This window comes from Stigmatopora nigra, chromosome 2, assembly GCF_051989575.1.
Source record: "Stigmatopora nigra isolate UIUO_SnigA chromosome 2, RoL_Snig_1.1, whole genome shotgun sequence".
In the NCBI taxonomy this organism is placed as follows: Eukaryota; Metazoa; Chordata; class Actinopteri; order Syngnathiformes; family Syngnathidae; genus Stigmatopora; species Stigmatopora nigra.
In genome coordinates this window covers 9,685,605-9,703,411 of record NC_135509.1, presented here as the reverse complement: position 1 = coordinate 9,703,411, position 17,807 = coordinate 9,685,605, and the positions used below count along the sequence as shown (strand labels likewise).

Genomic DNA, 17,807 nt, shown 5'->3' with positions numbered 1-17,807 from the left:
ACCTCCATTAATAACATGCAATTTTCCGCTGATTCAATAATTGATTGGACACGGGTTAATCCAACAGATGAACTCATGTTAATTCACTTAGTTAGCACTCAGCATGTATTTTTTCTTTATTATTAAATTGATATGCTTCTGGGTGAAGTACTGTAAAGACAGTCAGAGATTTTAGAAAATCAAATTTTCAGTGAAACAATAGTAAAACAACAAAATAGACAACTTACTATTTCCTGTCCAATTGTTAAGTTCATCCCATTGTAAGACAGGAAGGCAATGTTTGTGTTGATTCAATATACTATACAACCCGAATGAACCATTTTTTCCCGATACAACAATTGAATTTCATGGGATAAAAAAATGTAAACGCCTTTTACCGTATTTTATCGCATATAAGCCACTTCTGCGTAAATAAGCCGCACCTTTAAAATTGCCTTTAAAATCATTGAATTGCAAAATTTCTCTGATTTCCAATTTTCACCTCCATATTTGTGGTTTTAATAGGCAGTACAAATAGGTTACTTTGAAGGGAAAATCTTAAGAAAAATCATCACAGGTGGTATTTCTGAGATACTGTATGAATCAAAAGTACTTTTTTTTAAACCTATTACTTGACGTCAATGTCAACTGTTGTCCAAGTCATTTAAACTGGGAGGATAGGCTGGGAATTCACATTTTTTCAATGCCATTGAAGAGGCTAGATGTGCAATCGATTATAATTGGGAGAGGCTGGCACCTCATGCCGTCAATAGTAGCTAACAATGGTAACTCTCACCCCACTGTGCTGCCCATTTTGATGATTTCCCATTGGAGAAATTGAGCTGTGTCCCTAACCAGATGAAACAAGAAGATGTCACAGTAATTTGAAAAGCAAACATTGATCTTTAGTGTGGAGATGGGAATATGCTGTAGGTTTTTCTCCACTTTATTGATGATTTAAGTGTGGTAAGACAGCCTGGCTGATACATACACAGACTTTTCCATCCATCCATTTGCTCAAGGCCGTCGACATAATGGCCATTCGCATGCAAGGCAGTGTACAAATAGAGCAGGTGAATATTTTAAGAGTACACGCCTTCTGCTGTCGGCCCGTGTTCCCGTCCTGACTCACAAGGCCTCGCTTTTTTGCACCACTTCTTCAAGCAGGTTATGTTTAGTCATCGGTCGATTGTCGGGAGCCTCGCATGCAACACGGGCTTGGGACCATGCCAATACATTTTCTGCACCTTGCCAGACACCAAGGGATATCCCTCACTCCCTTAGTGTGTATTTCTTGTCCGGGGAGGATAAAGCGAGTGTACGGCTTCACCTAAAATGTCGCCCAACCTTCCTTTTCTTTGCTCTCCTGGTCATTTCTCTGCCTTAGCCGCTATGAGCCGGTCAGCTCCAAAGTCAGCCTCGAGCTCAATCCGCAAACCTTCTCCGATGAGGCTTCCATCAAAGAGCGTTACTGAGCATGCATCTTTCTATTTCTCGCTCCCCCTCCTGAGAATGGCTGATTACCGTTCGCTCCACAGGCTAAGTGGGCCAGATAGGAAGGCTCAGCTGGAAAGAGCGAGAATGAAAGAGAGCGAGGGAGGGAGAGAACCCTTTCTCTGAACCTCCTTCTTCCCTGTAAAACTCTCCAGGGTGCATACACGTGCACCGGCAACACTGGCAACAATGCAAGATACACAAGCGCATAGCCAACTTAAAAAAAAAAAAGACTACACACCAGCCCATGTGTCATTTAGATGAAGATACACAGATAAATGCATGCACTGTAAGGTGTCTGGCCAGCACGCTACTTCACAACAAACACTGTCCTGCATAATGAACTGCAAAAAAAAGAGATTGTCAATTATGTACAGGTTTAGGTGATTGAGTTTTGTGAGTGTTTTTTGTTTTCCATGTTCATTTTGTTTTCACTTTGTTGATGTTTTCCACTATTATCTGGTTGCATGTATTGCCAGAGTTAACTAACCACATATGTAATCATATGGGGGGTACTTAAGGCTAATTTGAAGTACAAGACAGTAAAGGATGTCATGCCATGTCAACAAAAGACATTTTAATTAATACCTCCTTAGCCAACCAGGAAGGTTTCCACAAATTCTGCAAATTTGGAAGTGCTCACTCACCACATACACAAAGAATCAAGTCCATCATTGAAGTCCAGCATGTTGTGATAAAAGGCCTCCATCTAGTATTTCACATTCCTCTATTGGGAGGGGTTTCTCCCAGAGAGACCAATCAGGCTCCATCCAGGATATACATTTCGTCTTAGGTGTCATTCAGACAGACTTGAGGCCATCAGCATTTGAGAGGAGAGATTTTGCAGGATTGTAAGTACCACCAATCAGGCTTTTTTTTAATCTGTCCCAATACTGTAATTCAACCTGGGTTTAAGAGGTTTTATTGTCTCTGTATTCATAGTAATTGCAAGCTTCTGAAAGCTAAACTTGATTTGACAATCCATAAAGCGGAAAGGCCTGCTCCTATGACCATGGATCAAAATATCACCCAGAATGCCTTTGTGAAAAGGTCTATCTATGTGGTAATCTGCACTACACCCATCATCAACAGAAGTTTGATTAAGCAGATGCTTTAGAGCAGTGGTGGGCAATTAATTCCACAAAGGAGCCGCAGTGGGTGCAGGTTTTCGTTCCAACACATAACAGGAAACCTTTCCACCAATCTGCTATGTTAGACATACAATCAGTGGGTTGCTGTCAGGTGCTTCTTGTTTCAGTAGAAATCTAATTGGTTAAAGTGTCTGTGTTGGATTGGTTGGAACAAAAACCTGCACCCACAGCGGCCCTCGAGGACTGGATTGCCCAAGTCTGCTTTAGAGAGTGACAAAAATGTTCACATAATCACTTCTGGTTGTCACGAATCACAAACCTTTGCTTCAAGCACTCAACAGCATATTAAGGCATATTCGTTTTTTTTCTTCACAACGGCATCACCACAGAGCCAAACTACACTCCTATTTCACTTTGCTTCCACGTTGTTTCTGTGTTTTTGCATATTTAGAAGAAAAAAACAATGTATTTAACACCCACAACTTTTGCCAATTCAATTGCTCAATCTAGCATTTGCCAAGAATTGCTCAAATCTGGACCTTGTGGCACAAATGCACAGTCAGTTACAATTTTGACATCTGTAATCCGAAAAGCTAAAGAAAGGGGGTTCACTCACATGTGCACACCAATGCACAGCCAGGCAGTGTCTGCTAAATTGGAGAGTGGAGTGGCCAACACATTTAAAGAGACGGCCTTGGCCACACCTGCCTACCCCCTGGGGGCTCCCTTGGTAGAGGTGGTCTATGTAGTAGCAAGGGGAGTTGGTGGTGCGGTGGAGGTGTGCCTGTTCACGTGGTACACGTGCGTCTCATCTAATAGCGAAACATCAGAGACCCGTCGGTTTCCCCATGAGACGTGAACAAGCCGCACATTCATTAACAGCAGGAGCAGCAATGTGGACGTACCGCTTCACATCACACGCCAGGCTGCCCCCACACATCTCCACCCCCAGTCCTAACTGCATGTCACACACATACACACAAATTCACGCATGCATTATACAGTCACTCACGTACGTAAGCATGCGTCACACACATGCCTACAGTAAACACAAACCGATGCATCACACACACACACACACACACACGCAGATGACACACACACATGCGTGTCCCAAACACACTATACATTAATGAAATAATGACACACACACATAGGAGACTTACAAACACACACATACATTTCACAAAGACACAATATACATTAATGAAATCATAATACACATACATTCATGAATGTTACATATCATACACACGCGTCTTATACATGTGCACGTAAAGCAAAATGTGCAAGCCCACAGCTGTTTGTTACATAATGCTGATCTAGTTTCTTTTTTTTTAAATAATCCACGACTCTCTTTCTGAAACTGTCAACCTGCATCCAAAGATAATAATTGTAGTCACAATAATAATACCTTTTGGTGCAATATATTTTTTTAAATGAGTGCAAATCGGGATATGTTGATTTCAGGATTGTTTGGTACTCACTCCGATGTTTTGCTGAGGGCCAGTGACCGACACAACGTATTTGAAGTCCTCGGAACCAAGGAGCGACAGTCGCTGCAATTCCCCCCGTTTTCCGGCTCGCTCTCAACCGGTGAAACCATGGTGGGCTCTGCAGGGACCAGCTGCATGTCCCCCGGGTCCAGGGGCTCCGGGGTAGGGGGCTGGACTGCCGCGGACCCCTCGACTGGTTGTGCCGGTGCGGTCTCTGGCTCCGACGCGGGGCTGGCCGTCGAGCTCTTGGTCTGGGGGTCCTGAGCGAGGTGAAGGTGATGGAGGTAGCCCGCTTCGGCTTGAAGCTGATGATGGTGGTGATGATGATGGAGGAGGTGGTGCGGGTACGCGGCGTAGGGATGCTGATGTTGCTGCACGCGGACATCTCGCAGGTGCCTGTTCTCCCCGATGAGCTCATCCACCCGCCGGTCCAGCTCCTCGATGCGGGAGCGCTGCGTCTGGATCAGACTCTGCTGGTTCTGCACGATGGTGGTGAGCTCCCGCAGGTACAAGATTGCCTGCACCGGGTTTTCCAGCAGGCTGGAGCTCATTCTACATGCGATTATCGGACAATGGCCAGAAAGAGAGAGGCGAAAGGGACGCAGGGTATGGGGAGAATGGATCAGGACGAGCGTGTTGATTTTTCTTCCTCTTGAAGAATCCGGTGACTGTGCTTGCCTCCACTCGGGCTCCCTCACTTCTGTCTCCCTCACTCACTGCGCCGAGTGGTGCTGAAGAGAGGAACTAGATCCAGCTGTGACGGGAGAGAGGAGGGACAGGAACGAGGAGGGTGAGGAGATGGAGGAGGAGGAGGAGGGGGAGGAAGAGAGGGGGAAGAAGAAGCACTGATGCGCCATTACGCGCAGAGACCATCAAACTTCTGGGCAAATGCGCACCCTACAGGCCATGCGACATCAAAGCACCACATCAAGACAACATATAATGATCACAAAAGGGTTTTTCCACAAGATCCTGATGTATATTCCGTACTTTTGTCTTGAGTACAAACGTAGAATCAATAAATAGCCTTAACTGAAATAATTCTAGGTAGGTAGTAATAGTAAAAATGTAAATTTCCGTTTAACCCTTTGGAAAATGATGCACACAGTTTCTATTTTTATTTTGAGAATTAAGTATTCTATTCTATAATTATATATGGGAATTAATATTGGCTGACAACATCCAGGGTGTCCATACAGCCCACTCTTGGCTGGGATATGCTCCAGCACCCCCTGCGAGCCACGCCAGGGTTAGTGGTATGGAAAAATGAATCATATAAAAAGAATATTTGCAGATTTTTGTTTTTTTACAAGAGTCAAAACTGGCTTTTATCTATTGTCTAGGTTATTGTAGCCTAAATTGAAACATCAATGGGCACAATTAATGGTATTAGTGTATTTTTTTCAAACAAAGTTGCCTTTCACGCATAACCAGTATTATAGTATACGTGTTTCTCCGGGTTTTTTTTTAAATAGTCTAAATATTTGTCGAGGGTACATGAACGCGACAGAACGAACCGTGACGTCACATGACACATTGACACGGAAGTACGCCGCTTGTTTTGCTAGTGTCGTTAGCCTAGCCTTTTCCCACACCTAAATGTCATGAAAGTGTAAATAAGTGTACTACATAAGTGGTCAGGTAGGAATTTTATCAATTAAATTCTGTGATTTTTGGTTCCTTTAAATTTCACTTTTACTGTATGTATTTTCATTTGTTTGTTACGATAGGCGTTAAGTGCTTAGTCTAAGATTGTAACTCATTCTTCTCGGCAATATATTCTCAATTCAAACTACTCTTTTATAAGCAGTTTATTTTTTAACGATCCAAATGAAGGGTTTGCATATCCAAATATGCGACATGGGATCATGTGTTGCTGCTTCCACCAGTCATGTGAGGGTCAGATGTGGTAAACATGTGCTGAATGTTTAAACAAATGTAAATTTCCATGCAAAATTGTCAAACTAGCTATTAGTTTCATGACAAACTGGACTTTTCAAACGTTACTGGATTGGAGGTCTCATGTGTATGTTATTGGCAATTCTGTCAAACCAATGCACAACAGTGAAAATAAAGATCCTTGCATTGATAAAGTGAAATAATTGTAATAAAAGGGCATGTTTTACATTTTGATGCAGAATGACCCAGAAGCTTTGCCTGGAGGGTCAGGTGTACTCAGTACCCCTCATTCAGCCAGACCTGAGGAGAGAAGAGGCTGTTCTTCAGATAGCAGATGCTTTATTCTTCTTGGAAACCATCTCCACAGATATTTTCAGGAGGTGACCTTCACCCAAATTGATCTTAAATTAAAGTATGACAATTTGCTTAACAAATGAATATTATTTTTACATGTATTTTTGTCTTGTGTATTGTTTTTAGAGTGTCTGAGAGTGTGGAGAAAAATCGCTGCAACCTGCAAACTGTCACCGATAGGATTCGGCTAGTTCAGGCTCGTGTTGACAAGATCAAGGGCAGTAAAAAAGCCACCAAGGTATTCAAACCCACAAAATAAATACTTTTTACCCCCCTATACACATCTGAATTGTTTTCCTCTAACAAATTGGCCTGATCCACAAGTATCTTCAGACTTATTGTATACTAAATATGTGTTACTGAGTACATCTTGTGTATTTTTTTAGGTTTTCTCCAGTGCTAAATATCCAGCCCCAGACCGACTCCAGGATTACTTGTCCATCTTTAACGGAGCCGTTGACCCCTCGACACAAGCCCGTCAGCAAAAAAGGATACATAATAAGCTTCGGCCCTTTGATGAGAAAACATTACAGGTGAGCTTGAACAGATCACTGCATCTCAACTCATTTCACTCAATATTAATCCATATTTGTCAATAAGAAATCATTTTCTTAAAGTTTCAGCACGCACAAATGTTCAGCTAATTTATCAATCCACAATTTAACAACTACATGACTCCTATAATTGGGCATTATAGGGATAGCAAAATATTTTTTTGACGTTGCCCCAGTTGGAGAGAGGGAAAATAAAAAATAAAAATAAAAAAAACTATTTGCTTTGGTACCACTGCTTTGCAATAAGATTTTTCCAAATGTCTTGTCTTGAGAGAAATGAAATCACTTCACTTCAATTGGTACACAAATGCATTATTTACTTTCCCACACAGAAACAACTCTGATTCTGAAAGCACTTACAGGACCCCCCGCTGTCTCTCTTTTGTTTTTGCAGAGATCCGTAGGGTTCAGTGACCAAACTTTGACATAAATAGCAACAAAACTGGGATGGAAGTGACATTTTATAGCTTGTCGCCTGACATGCTTTTGTTTTTCTTGCCGACAGGAGAAGTTGGTCTACTTTCCCGTATGCATAAGCAAAAAGAAGAAGTCTGAGGATGAGACGGAAGAAGGGCTGGGCAGCCTGCCCCGCAACATCTCCTCTGTCAGCTCGTTGTTGCTCTTCAACACCACTGAAAACCTGTGAGTCCACACACAATCAACAGAACAATAAATATTACCTAAAATATTACAACATATAGAAAATCTACATCACAAGTTGAACGTTTTTGTTTTAAAGATTTTTTACCACTATCATAGGTCCAAGTAATATACATTTACATATTTAAACACTTGGTGAAACCCGTTTTCCACATAAAGGTCATTTATTTTAAGCTTTGTCTATTACTTTAAAATCCCCTTACTCCATTGTGCAAAGCTACAAGAAATACGTCTTTCTTGATCCTCTTGCGGGAGCCGTGACCAAAACACACACGACCATCGAGACGGAAAAAGAAGATAAGCCTTTTGACGCGCCGTTGTCCATCACAAAGAGAGAGCAGCTCGAGAGACTGGTCAGTTACAAAATGCCACCTGGAGCAAAATTCTTTTAAAAAAAACGATGGCTCTTTTGGTTCAGTTATAATGTCAAAGTCTGTGTTAAAGATCATCAGGCACTAATGTTTTCTACAGACTGCAGAGAACTACTTCTATGTGCCAGACTTGGGCCAGGTGCCCGAGATCGACGTGCCGTCGTACCTTCCTCACCTGCCGGGCATCGCCGACGATTTGTCCTACAGCGCCGACCTGGGGCCGGGATTTGCCCCGTCTGGACCGACGCACAGCATCCCCGAGCTTCCGGCCTTCTCGGAGGAGAGCGGCGGTATTTAAGCATACTTGCATGCTGAAAATGAAGCCTTATAAGTTTCATTTAGAAAAAAAATATTTAGTTTGAACATCAGTCATGACTGCACCCCACAAAACAAACCATTTTTTGTTGCAGGAGGCGAGATTCATCCTATCAATCTTCCTCCACCCCCACCTCCTCCACCGCCTCCACCACCACCACCACCTCCTCCGGCACTTGGTCCTCCCGCAGGACCTCCTCCTCCTCCACCTCCTCCACCGCCTCCCGTGGAAGTCAGGACCAACAATGTCAACATTCCTAGCTCAGGTTTGCTGATCATGAAAGATTAAACATCGGTTCTTTTTCCAAATTGATTCTTTTTTTTTTTGTCGTTCAAATTTAATCCATGTGCACTGCTTACACTAACAACATGGCTTTAAAAATGAACTTACCTAATTTACAAGAGCAGTCAATGTTTCTATCTTAGCAATTTCATTGTTATATTGAATCACTTCTACATTTTCAAGACTCTAACTCATTAGCGGCCATTGACAGTGATAGACTGACAAGAACTTTACATGCATTTGGCATATTACTTACATAATTGAACCTAAGAGGTTTGTTTTTTTTTTTAGCCTAACTCACTTCTATTGACGGCAACACATGTCCCACACATGCGAACTTGATCTCAAAGATACGGATTGGAACTTAAGTCAATAATGGTTTGAAATCAGAAATTGCATTTTGCCAAAATACCTGTAGGTTTTATTTCTTAATCATGTAGCATGGGATTGAATTATTATTATTATTTTTTTTTTTAAAAACCTCCCCCACTTTCTCCAACCCCATAGCTCCAGTGAGCGGTGCGCCCTGTGAAGTGGTCCAACCTTCAGACGGTCGCGCCAGCCTCCTGGAGTCCATCCGCAATGCCGGGGGCATCGGCAAGTTGCGCAACGTCAAGGAACGCAAGATGGAGAAAAAGAAACAGAAGGAGCAGGAACAAGGTACCAATTGAAATCAAATGCAATTTTATTATCACCAATGAGCCCAATGTTTGGCTATTGTCGTCTCTGAGCAGTTGTGGCAGCGTCCAGCGGCGGTGACTTCATGTCCGATCTCTTCAACAAGCTAGCCATGCGCAGAAAAGGTACGCTCAAGAACGCACATGTCGTGGTCACGGGTAAATGACGCATCCTGTTTTTGTAGGTATTTCTGGCAAGGGTCCGACCGGCTCGGATTTAACCGAGCCCCTTGCCGGCACCGGAGGAGCCTTTGCAAGAATGTCCGACGTCATCCCGCCACTTCCCACCCCGCAGACGACGACAGACGATGCGGACTGGGAAGTCTGAAGGGCTGATCATTTCAATTTAAAGCACTGAAAATTGGGCTCGGAAAGTTTCCAGTAATTTTTTTTTAACGTGGGAACTTAACGACAACGTTTTGGGAGAGAATCACTCAACCATAGAAATCAAGTTTAGATTTATAATGAGCAGAAATACATGCAAAAATAATACAAAAAGATGACATTTTAATACTGATTTGTAAGAATCTCAGAGCTGTTCATTTTAAAAGTTTTTTTATTGACAATTCAATGTGTTCTATGAACAACAAAAAAACAGGAATAGCAGCGATATTAAACAAATTTCAATTGAATCCGTCAGGATCATCAAATTTGCATTTTTGCAAGAAAAAGTTTATTACCTTGAACCGTTGCATGAAAACATTCTAAGAAATGTGCAACTCTGATGATAGATATAGCATTTGATAAGTCTTTATAACTAGATACTAGTACCAAACAAAGTATTACGTAGTATTTGAATGTAAAATGGTGTCAGTAATGTAAAAAGTTGATGAATTTCACCATGAGATAAAACACACATTTTTCTTGCATGTATTCTCTTCAATAAACCAATGTTTGCATTACGTAACAATTCATGTAGTAAATATTTAATATGGCAAATGAAAGCCATGCAGCTGCTTGAATAATTCAGCTGGACAGGCAGCATTTAGAAACAATGTTGCACACTCCGTGAATGCCAAAAAATCTCCGCTCACCATTCAAAAACTAGCTTGTGGTATTAGAAAATGAGACCCATAAAAATCATTGAAAAATGTTTCCCACTTCTAATGCGACATTTAACCTGTTCAAACCAATTGGAACACACTCTAAAGCTTTTAGGAGGAGAAACACTTTAAAAATCACAGCACCGGAGATCCATTAGCAGTTAATGCTAGTTTTTGCTTCTTCTCCGCAAAGAACTGAAAAAGAACAACAGTGAATAATGGCAGTGAGTTGTAATCAAATCACATTTCCCCATTTATTAAAGATAATATTGTAAAAAAATGCATGGTAAACATGTAAATGCAAATTTGTGGTTACAGCATAAAGGAAAACCAGCCATTTGCATCCATCCTAGCTCCTCACCTTTCGCAATGCGGCGAATGCTGGCCCGAAGCTTTGGTGCGTACAGGTGCGACTCCGGATCCACGCGGGAAGTTTGCCAAGGGTGGCGGAGCGGGAGTAACGTCGGTCACACAGAATGATGGAGGAGTAGTCGCCACGGTGACGGATAGCTCTGCCTTTTGAGATGAAGGAAGATAAAGCACTTGCAGGTGATGACATTTAATTTCATAACAAACAGCATACCTATTGATTGATTAACAGCCCTCATGCAGAGGTTTTCTATTAGTGCTTGTCCAGGGCTCTTCCCTCCACTGTGAGTCTAAAATGCAAAAGAATTTTAAGGCAGACATGAATTTTAGTGGCAAATTCCAAGGACAGTTGGCAGCTACTCCAAAAAAGCCACTATTTGTATTCGAGCTACTGTCATGAAAACGGATACATTTTCCAATATGTCGTTAAGACATGAATAAATTATTAATTGAAAAATGCATCCAGAAGCCAATCAATGTGTCTCACCAAGTGTTTGTCCAGATACGACATCTTTTCCTGCAGTTCTGGCGATTTGATGTTGGGATAAGGCATTCCTATCATCACCACACATCTGGTTTTATAAGTACACAAGACCACATGCAGTTGGTAGTGGGAAAAAATCATCATTGTGGGCATTCTTTTACCTGAAGAAGCCATATTTTTAAAAGGATTTGAGATTGATGTATATATAGTACTCCTAAAAGCATATACCTGCCCAGATCATCAGAGAAATTGATACCCTCGCTCATCTTTCCACCCACCACGGAGAACAGCAACGCCCCTGTCAGTGTGCCACCATCTTGCTGACTGCACCTCTGTTCAAACACAAACATATAGTAAGTAGTCTTATCTCACTCTACCTCCTCCAAAAAACACCAATATTATTGGAACAAGCCTTTTTGTCATGATAAAAACACTGTATAATTGTTTATCATTAAAAAAATATACTCAAATATAATTTTAAAAAATTAACAATCATTTTTCTCAGTTAGGTCTCTTTTCCATTTTTTTTTTGTTCTCGTACCACCCAAAAAATATGGGCGTGTCAGCTCAGTTTAAAAAAAAAAAAAACTCAAGACAAACAACCATTCTATACATAGAAACCAAACATGACCGTAACAAAATAAGACGTAAGAGTTCTTCACCTGGATGCAACGGGAGAACTCGCCCAGAACCTGCTCCACCTGGTTGGCCTTTTTGGGCTCCTGGAAGATCTAAAAAAAAAAATGGCTTTAAAATGGGAATTTTCTAAACAACATCAAGCCGACTGACACTATTATAATATACCACCGCTATTTTGAACATGTCTATTTTCAAGTTATATATAAGTGATGTATACTACCTTTTTCTTGTTGGCAAGACGTGCCAAAATGCCAGCAGACTCCCAGTGGGCCACGACACGCCTGGAGTACTCGTACGAGGGGAAGAAGCACACTATTCCGCCTGGCACCACATTGCAGATGTTGGAGAGAATTCGTCCCGTCTCGTCCATCTTTAAGTAAGTGACAACTTTACTTTCACATCCATGCATCCAATTACTTCCGGCAGCCGCCTTCAGCAATTATTTGGTATTTATGACAGTGGCTGCTCCTCCAATACAAACATTCAACTCGTTTCACATGAATGAATGGATTTGAATTTATATTTGTGTGTATTACCATGTGAGGAGAGTCTCTATTTTGGTATGTGAACTCCAGTTCCTGACCAGATGGACCACTGCAAAGAACAATAGGGAGGATGTTTTCTGGTGGAATGACATGGCCTGTAGAGACAAAAGAATGATACATGAAACTAAACAAAATGCATATATAAACATACAAGTATATATTACACACACCCACATGGAATTGCATTCACTACCATTTTAAATCAATTTAGGAACACTAATTAATATACAGTCACATTTCTCTTAATTCCTTAAAAGGAAAGGTTGATATTTTTTCATTTTTTTTAATACATAAAGTGTAATAGAGTAATCCACCCTTATCAAAATAAACTAGAATGATCAAAACGATGCCTTTCATCGGTCACCTCACAAACAAGGAGTGAGTATTGAGTGACGCTGGCCTCAGGGCCATTAAAACGTATTGATTTGAAGCTTGTGAGGACACGGGCGAATTCCTCCGCACACTAATCCACGGTTCCTGTCCTTTGCACTAAAAACGCAAATATCGACAAATCTATCAGGGCTATTTAGGAGAACGCAGTGATGCCAATTGTGATGCCACTTACCGCAGGAAAACTCAGCAATGCGCTCCTCTTGCACGCCTGCGGAAAACAGCAGCTCCTGTTTGAAGTCTGATATCTGCACACAATGGCTAAACTTATTGATACTTTTCATATTTTAATGTATATTTGTTTTTAATATTTAAAAGGGGAACAAAACAGTGATTCACATCATTTTAATTTATCAATTCTTTAGATTTATAATTTACAACTCAACAGGGGGAAAACTACAAATATGCTTTTTTGAATATATACTGCTCATTTAAAACTTAAATTTTTTAAATACAGTTATCTTAATTGCTTTAATTTTTAAAGGGTAAACATGTAAATACTCTCTGGGACGTCTTCTATATTTTATGGAAAATGACGGAAATTTTATCTTAGCGACATCAATACAGGATTTTGGGGCCTGACAAAATGATCCAACGGGCCCGTATGTGGCCCGCGGGCCACAGATTTGACCAAGGGGGGTTGTTGGCAGAAACTCACGGGCTGCATGGTTCCTCCGGCAATGATAACAGCCCTGCTCTCCTTTAACACTTGAGCGAAATGGACGGCCGGGTTCAACAGAAGGAACTTGATGCTGCTCTCTGACAGATTTCCTAAAAAATTTAAAACCCATGAATCATTTTAACATTGGAATCTTAACTGAATTGTTTCATAATGCTACATGCTAAATAGTGAACCTTGTCTATGTATGACCACCCTGCCGTCTGTATTGCTGGTAGTAAGAGCCATGAAGAAGCCTTCAATTTGCATCATGGGAGAAACAGCGAGTGTGTTTTCGGCTTCGGAGGCCCCCTGTTGGTTGAGTGGGGGCTCTGCACACAAGAGGCACTTGTGATTTAGCATGCACCCATCCATTATTTATAACACTTGTCAGTGGGGGAATTGTAGAGTTTATGACGCACGTCTGCGGTCTGACCTGGTGGCGTGATCTGCTTGGCTTGCAAGTGCTGGAGATAGCGGTTCAAACCCTCCGTTCGTCGGTTTTCCTTACTGGTTTTACTGGGAGTGTGCAGAGTCACGCCTGAACCCACATATTTCTCCACAAAACCACCCAGCTGAGGAAAACAAAGTGGGGATATACGTGTGAGGTTTTCCCAGTTGCACCACATTAAGCGGCGTTTAAATGAACTGGGAGTGTCAATTCTTTGCTGCCTTACTTTTCTGCTGATCATACTCTTCTCAAAGTATTTGTGGAGCTGGAAAAACAAAAGGAGGGCATATTTTAGGTTGTATTGCGGGAAGGATTAGTATAGCACAATCATTTATACATCATCTGATGTGACCAAATTTTGAATGCATATAGTGAATTCTAAGTATGTACATTAGGTTGTTTTTTTTTCTTTTACAGTGGAAAGTAAGCGGAATTGTTCAGAATATATTAGCATAAGTAATGTGAATTAATTATTGCTCGGCGCGTGTGTAGAAAGAAAAAGTAACCCTATGGAAAATGTATCCTTAAATAGAAACATTTTGCATTGGACACGTTTTCATGGGGGAACAAAAAAGGAAAACTATCCAATTAGATTAGATTATCAAAAGAAATATAGATAGATAACACAAATGCAAACTACTACCTTAAACAAGTTGATGTTGTCAATCTGAGCTTGGAAGAGAAAGTTGTTGATGGTGTGCATCTCTGTTGCTAAAATAAAAAATAATTCTATCATTTTAAATTTCACCCACAATATTCCATGTCAGCAAGTGTGAGAGTGTAGTCTAACCTGGTTGTGTGACTTGGCTCTGTGGATTTTGGCCCACCTTGCCTGAGGGGCCAACATTTACATCATCAAGTTTGCATTATGGTCGTCAAAGCCAAAAGTGGCTATACTCACCTCCTAGAACTCGTACAAGACCCTCAATCACAAAGAGAACTTGTTTTATGTACATCACATTCTTGGCTTTCAGTCGGGTCCTGAGGAAAAAGGATGGAAGGGAGACTTATTGGGTAGTTGTCATCAATTCAAAAGTCTTAAAAAACATATCGATGACACACCAGCGTAAAAGTTACTCACCTGAAGCGTTCAGCATACTGGCTTAGTTGTGAGTGGGCCCGACAAAGCTGCAAACCACAATATTAATGAATGTCACGTTAGGATGATTATGAAAAGAAAATATTACAACTTGTGTTTAGTCTGTTTACCTGCGCACCGCTGAGTTCAGCACTGTGTATGCAGCAGAGCGTTTCGCTAAGGTTGTGTGCTTCGTCTATGATCAACACCTGTTTAGATCAGGGCAATTCTACTGTCATCAATCCAAACATTTCAGACAAGAAAATCAGAGCCAAAATGACAAAAACATGGCTCAAAATGGATTGGATTTTTGAGGGATTTTGTTTTTATTATTTTCTTACAGGATACAATCAAGACAAACTTTGAAAAGAGCCCGTGTGAATAAGTGTTGATTCCTTAAAATGTTGTTGCCTACCTGGTCCTTGAGCTTAATCCCAGCCGCCCGCCTTGTGGCTTCATGCAGTAGCATCTGATAAGGCAACACAACCAACTGCAAAAAAAGAAAAGCAATGCATTTCAGCTTTTTGCACAAATAAAACAATCTGCAAGACGGGAGGATGAAGGGAAGGTACAAACTTGCACTTGCGGGACAGCGAGCCGTGTAGCATAGTAAGGACACGAACGGCTTTCCTGGCCCAGCTTTAAAAGTTCCTCGATGTCGAGGATACTGCCCAGGAGTTGGTCCCTCATCTGTTGCAGTGCCGTAGCCTTGTTGTAGGGACAGACACTCTTCGCCGGGCCTCGCTTTCTCTTTGCGCCTTCTTCGCGATGCGGCTTCTCTACAAACAACATCTCAGTGTTAAAATGGGAAGCTGTCTTGGAAAATGTCAGTCAAAATGGTGGTCATTTTAAAACAATTTTGCTCACCTTGTTTATTTTTCTGCATTTCCATGCAGCGCTCATTGATGCGCTGAAGGCTGCCCAGGCGTTTGACCTCCTCATTGACACAAAGATTCTGCAAAGTTATTCCATATACACACATATTTATAAATGTAAACATATACACATATCCGTATAAATGGCGATCTTTCAGGCTTCAATTTTGTCTATGGCTAGTTATGTCGGTATTGTCTCAATGGAGCCAATAATTGTGCGCATGTGCATGATTCACCTGACGCGATCCCAATGTGACCACACTGATATCTTTGCTGAACGGACTTTTCTGAACCTCATGGACAAATTGAGCAAGCTGTGAGTGTGTGCGACTGCAGTAGTAAATCTGTAAAAAAAACACACAGCAACAAGAACATCCAACAATATTCATAGAAGAGGGCATTAAATTGTTTTGACGAGCATCACGTGACCTTCGCGACATGCTCTTCCACGAGTTCGTCTTCTTCTTCATCTTCGGCTAAGCGGAATCTGAGAAATAGTTTGCCGTTTATTGTGTGATCGCGTCACAGCGGTTACAAGTTCATTGGCCCACACCTGCTCTTTGGCTTTGACTCGTCATCGCTTTCATACTCGGCAATAATTAAATCCTCGTCGTCTTGATTTGCCGTCCCATCAGTTTGATCTTCTTTACAGAGTTGGAGCAATTTAAATGCTTCCTCCTCTTCCTCACAGTTCTGTAGACACACAAAGGAGGGAAAAATCTTTAATTAAATGTTATTTTAACAGGTGCGTCATTCTTTATACTCAAAATAATGTTGCTTACCTTTCTTTTCATTGCATACTTGAGTTGAACGTTGTTTCGAATCAGCTCCAAGCGCTCTTCTCGCTTCTTTCGTTTATCCTCATCCTCCTAAATTCAGACCGTGATAACATTTCAAGACAGTTAGCATGTGTGGAAGGAAGAACATCAGCCAGATATGTTCAGGATGGTCCAGACTCACTTTCAATTTGGACACCAAATCTCGTTCAGCTTTTTTTTGCACAAAACTAGTGATCCAATCAGGTTCTGCAGATACATTCTGGCCGGAAGCCTCTAAATTGGATGAAGAACACGACATCTGGTCTTTTTGTAGCAGGGCTGCAGCTTCTTCTTTTCTTTTAGTCTCAAAGTCTGTTAACCACGTCAGTGCTCCACATATCAGACTCAGTGATTTACCCTGAATCGAAGGGAATATAAATAATAAAACATATTTGGAGCTGTCATGTATGTGTCATCCACAGATATATACAGGTATATATAGTATACTTGTATGCGTATTTGTAAATTTATACTAGCTTACCGTCCCAGTGGGGCTCTCAAAGATACCAATTTTGCCTTGGTCCAGTACATTGTACAATGATCGCATAAAATCTTCCTGGATGGTGTAAGGTTGGAAAGGAAATGGAAATTCAGATCTTCCATTTTCCATTATGATAAACCTGAAGGAGCCTAAAGGGAGAAAATTAATGTCAAGGATATGTCATATTTTCAGTGATCTTCATCAAATGCAGTGAATTTATGAACACTCTAGGCTGCTAAAACTATCAGGGTAATCGTTACAAGTCAGGGTTATGATAGTATAATAAAATAGTTAATTGTGGTGATTAGTAGAGTTAGTTTCAATTTAGGCTGAGGAATTCAGATCATGAGTTTATTTAAAAATCGCCAATAAGAAATGCATTATTACAGAATAAAACAGCATCACTGAGTATTACTTACAGTCACTTTTGAAATCCCGTTAAATCGAATGGTGATAATCTAACTAGACGCGATTGTCATAGTCGGAAATTATGATCTTTATGATAGATAGTATAGTAGTACACGTAGATGGAAAGACTTGGACAGATTTGAGTAGGTTTAGCTTCCGCGCCAATAGGGTGCAAAGGGTACCAAAACTGACCAATAGCGAACGAGCTATGACAGTGTGTGCTCGTTATAATATACTGTGCAGCACTGGCAAGCGGAAACATTTATCAAATTCCAATTGTTCATTTATGAATGGCGTTTAGATGAAGTATATTTAAATCTTGAAAATTAATTAATAATATTAAGATATAATAATATTCCAGGAGATGCATTTTTGGGACATAATATTTTGTTTTG

At 41.0% G+C, this 17,807-nt stretch overlaps 3 protein-coding genes across 7 annotated transcripts in view; 1 reads left to right on the top strand and 2 right to left on the bottom strand.

Annotated features, from left to right (window-relative positions):
* The window catches only part of iqsec3b (IQ motif and Sec7 domain ArfGEF 3b), a 33,783-nt gene extending 28,938 nt beyond the window's left edge, over nt 1-4,845 (bottom strand). Inside the window, exon 1 of one of the 2 annotated variants that reach the window (XM_077711819.1) lies at nt 4,052-4,845. In XM_077711819.1, coding sequence (XP_077567945.1) covers nt 4,052-4,611 — 560 coding nt within the window. In that variant the 5' untranslated portion in view covers nt 4,612-4,845. The remainder of the gene's footprint in view (nt 1-4,051) is intronic. The other variant, XM_077711820.1, reaches the window with a different exon arrangement.
* On the top strand, nt 2,238-9,810 carry wash1 (WAS protein family homolog 1). Of its 4 annotated transcripts, none has more exons than XM_077711840.1 (11): nt 2,238-2,324; nt 6,199-6,339; nt 6,440-6,551; nt 6,700-6,846; nt 7,373-7,509; nt 7,745-7,880; nt 7,999-8,188; nt 8,309-8,479; nt 9,004-9,156; nt 9,231-9,299; nt 9,359-9,810. In XM_077711840.1, the coding sequence occupies exons 2-11, from the start codon at nt 6,200-6,202 to the stop codon at nt 9,499-9,501; spliced, it is 1,398 nt and encodes a 465-aa protein (XP_077567966.1). In that variant the 5' UTR covers nt 2,238-2,324; nt 6,199; the 3' UTR covers nt 9,502-9,810. The 4 variants fall into 4 exon arrangements, with proteins under 4 accessions (XP_077567966.1, XP_077567975.1, XP_077567953.1 ...); XM_077711849.1 differs by lacking the exon at nt 2,238-2,324 and adding an exon at nt 5,544-5,701 and having other exon boundaries at nt 9,010-9,156; XM_077711827.1 differs by lacking the exon at nt 2,238-2,324 and adding an exon at nt 5,544-5,701.
* Nucleotides 9,811-9,862: 52 nt separating this feature from the next.
* Nucleotides 9,863-17,590, bottom strand: ddx11 (DEAD/H (Asp-Glu-Ala-Asp/His) box helicase 11). The gene is made up of 28 exons (XM_077711821.1): nt 17,424-17,590; nt 17,005-17,153; nt 16,666-16,881; nt 16,488-16,574; nt 16,259-16,398; nt 16,135-16,192; nt 15,942-16,049; nt 15,698-15,785; nt 15,407-15,609; nt 15,246-15,320; nt 14,962-15,039; nt 14,834-14,880; nt 14,654-14,733; nt 14,543-14,584; nt 14,396-14,463; nt 13,979-14,017; nt 13,738-13,876; nt 13,499-13,633; nt 13,302-13,414; nt 12,819-12,891; nt 12,245-12,348; nt 11,929-12,078; nt 11,732-11,800; nt 11,298-11,401; nt 11,073-11,157; nt 10,800-10,875; nt 10,578-10,732; nt 9,863-10,411 (listed from the first exon to the last, which is right to left on the bottom strand). The coding sequence occupies exons 2-28, from the start codon at nt 17,131-17,133 to the stop codon at nt 10,352-10,354; spliced, it is 2,721 nt and encodes a 906-aa protein (XP_077567947.1). The 5' UTR covers nt 17,134-17,153; nt 17,424-17,590; the 3' UTR covers nt 9,863-10,351.
* Nucleotides 17,591-17,807: the final 217 nt, after the last annotated feature.

Bases quoted from the DNA above. Each gene is read 5' to 3' on its own strand.
- wash1 (XM_077711840.1), top strand. From the start codon at position 6,200: ATGACCCAGAAGCTTTGCCTGGAGGGTCAGGTGTACTCAGTACCCCTC. The intron at 6,847-7,372 runs GTGAGCTTGAAC...TCTTGCCGACAG, and splicing joins TTGATGAGAAAACATTACAG to GAGAAGTTGGTCTACTTTCC. The intron at 7,881-7,998 runs GTCAGTTACAAA...TGTTTTCTACAG, and splicing joins GAGAGCAGCTCGAGAGACTG to ACTGCAGAGAACTACTTCTA.
- ddx11 (XM_077711821.1), bottom strand. From the start codon at position 17,133: ATGGAAAATGGAAGATCTGAATTTCCATTTCCTTTCCAACCTTACACC. The intron at 15,786-15,941 runs GTGAATCATGCA...ATAACTTTGCAG, and splicing joins TCACATTGGGATCGCGTCAG to AATCTTTGTGTCAATGAGGA. The intron at 11,801-11,928 runs GTAGTATACATC...TTTTTTTTTTAG, and splicing joins GTCTTGCCAACAAGAAAAAG to ATCTTCCAGGAGCCCAAAAA.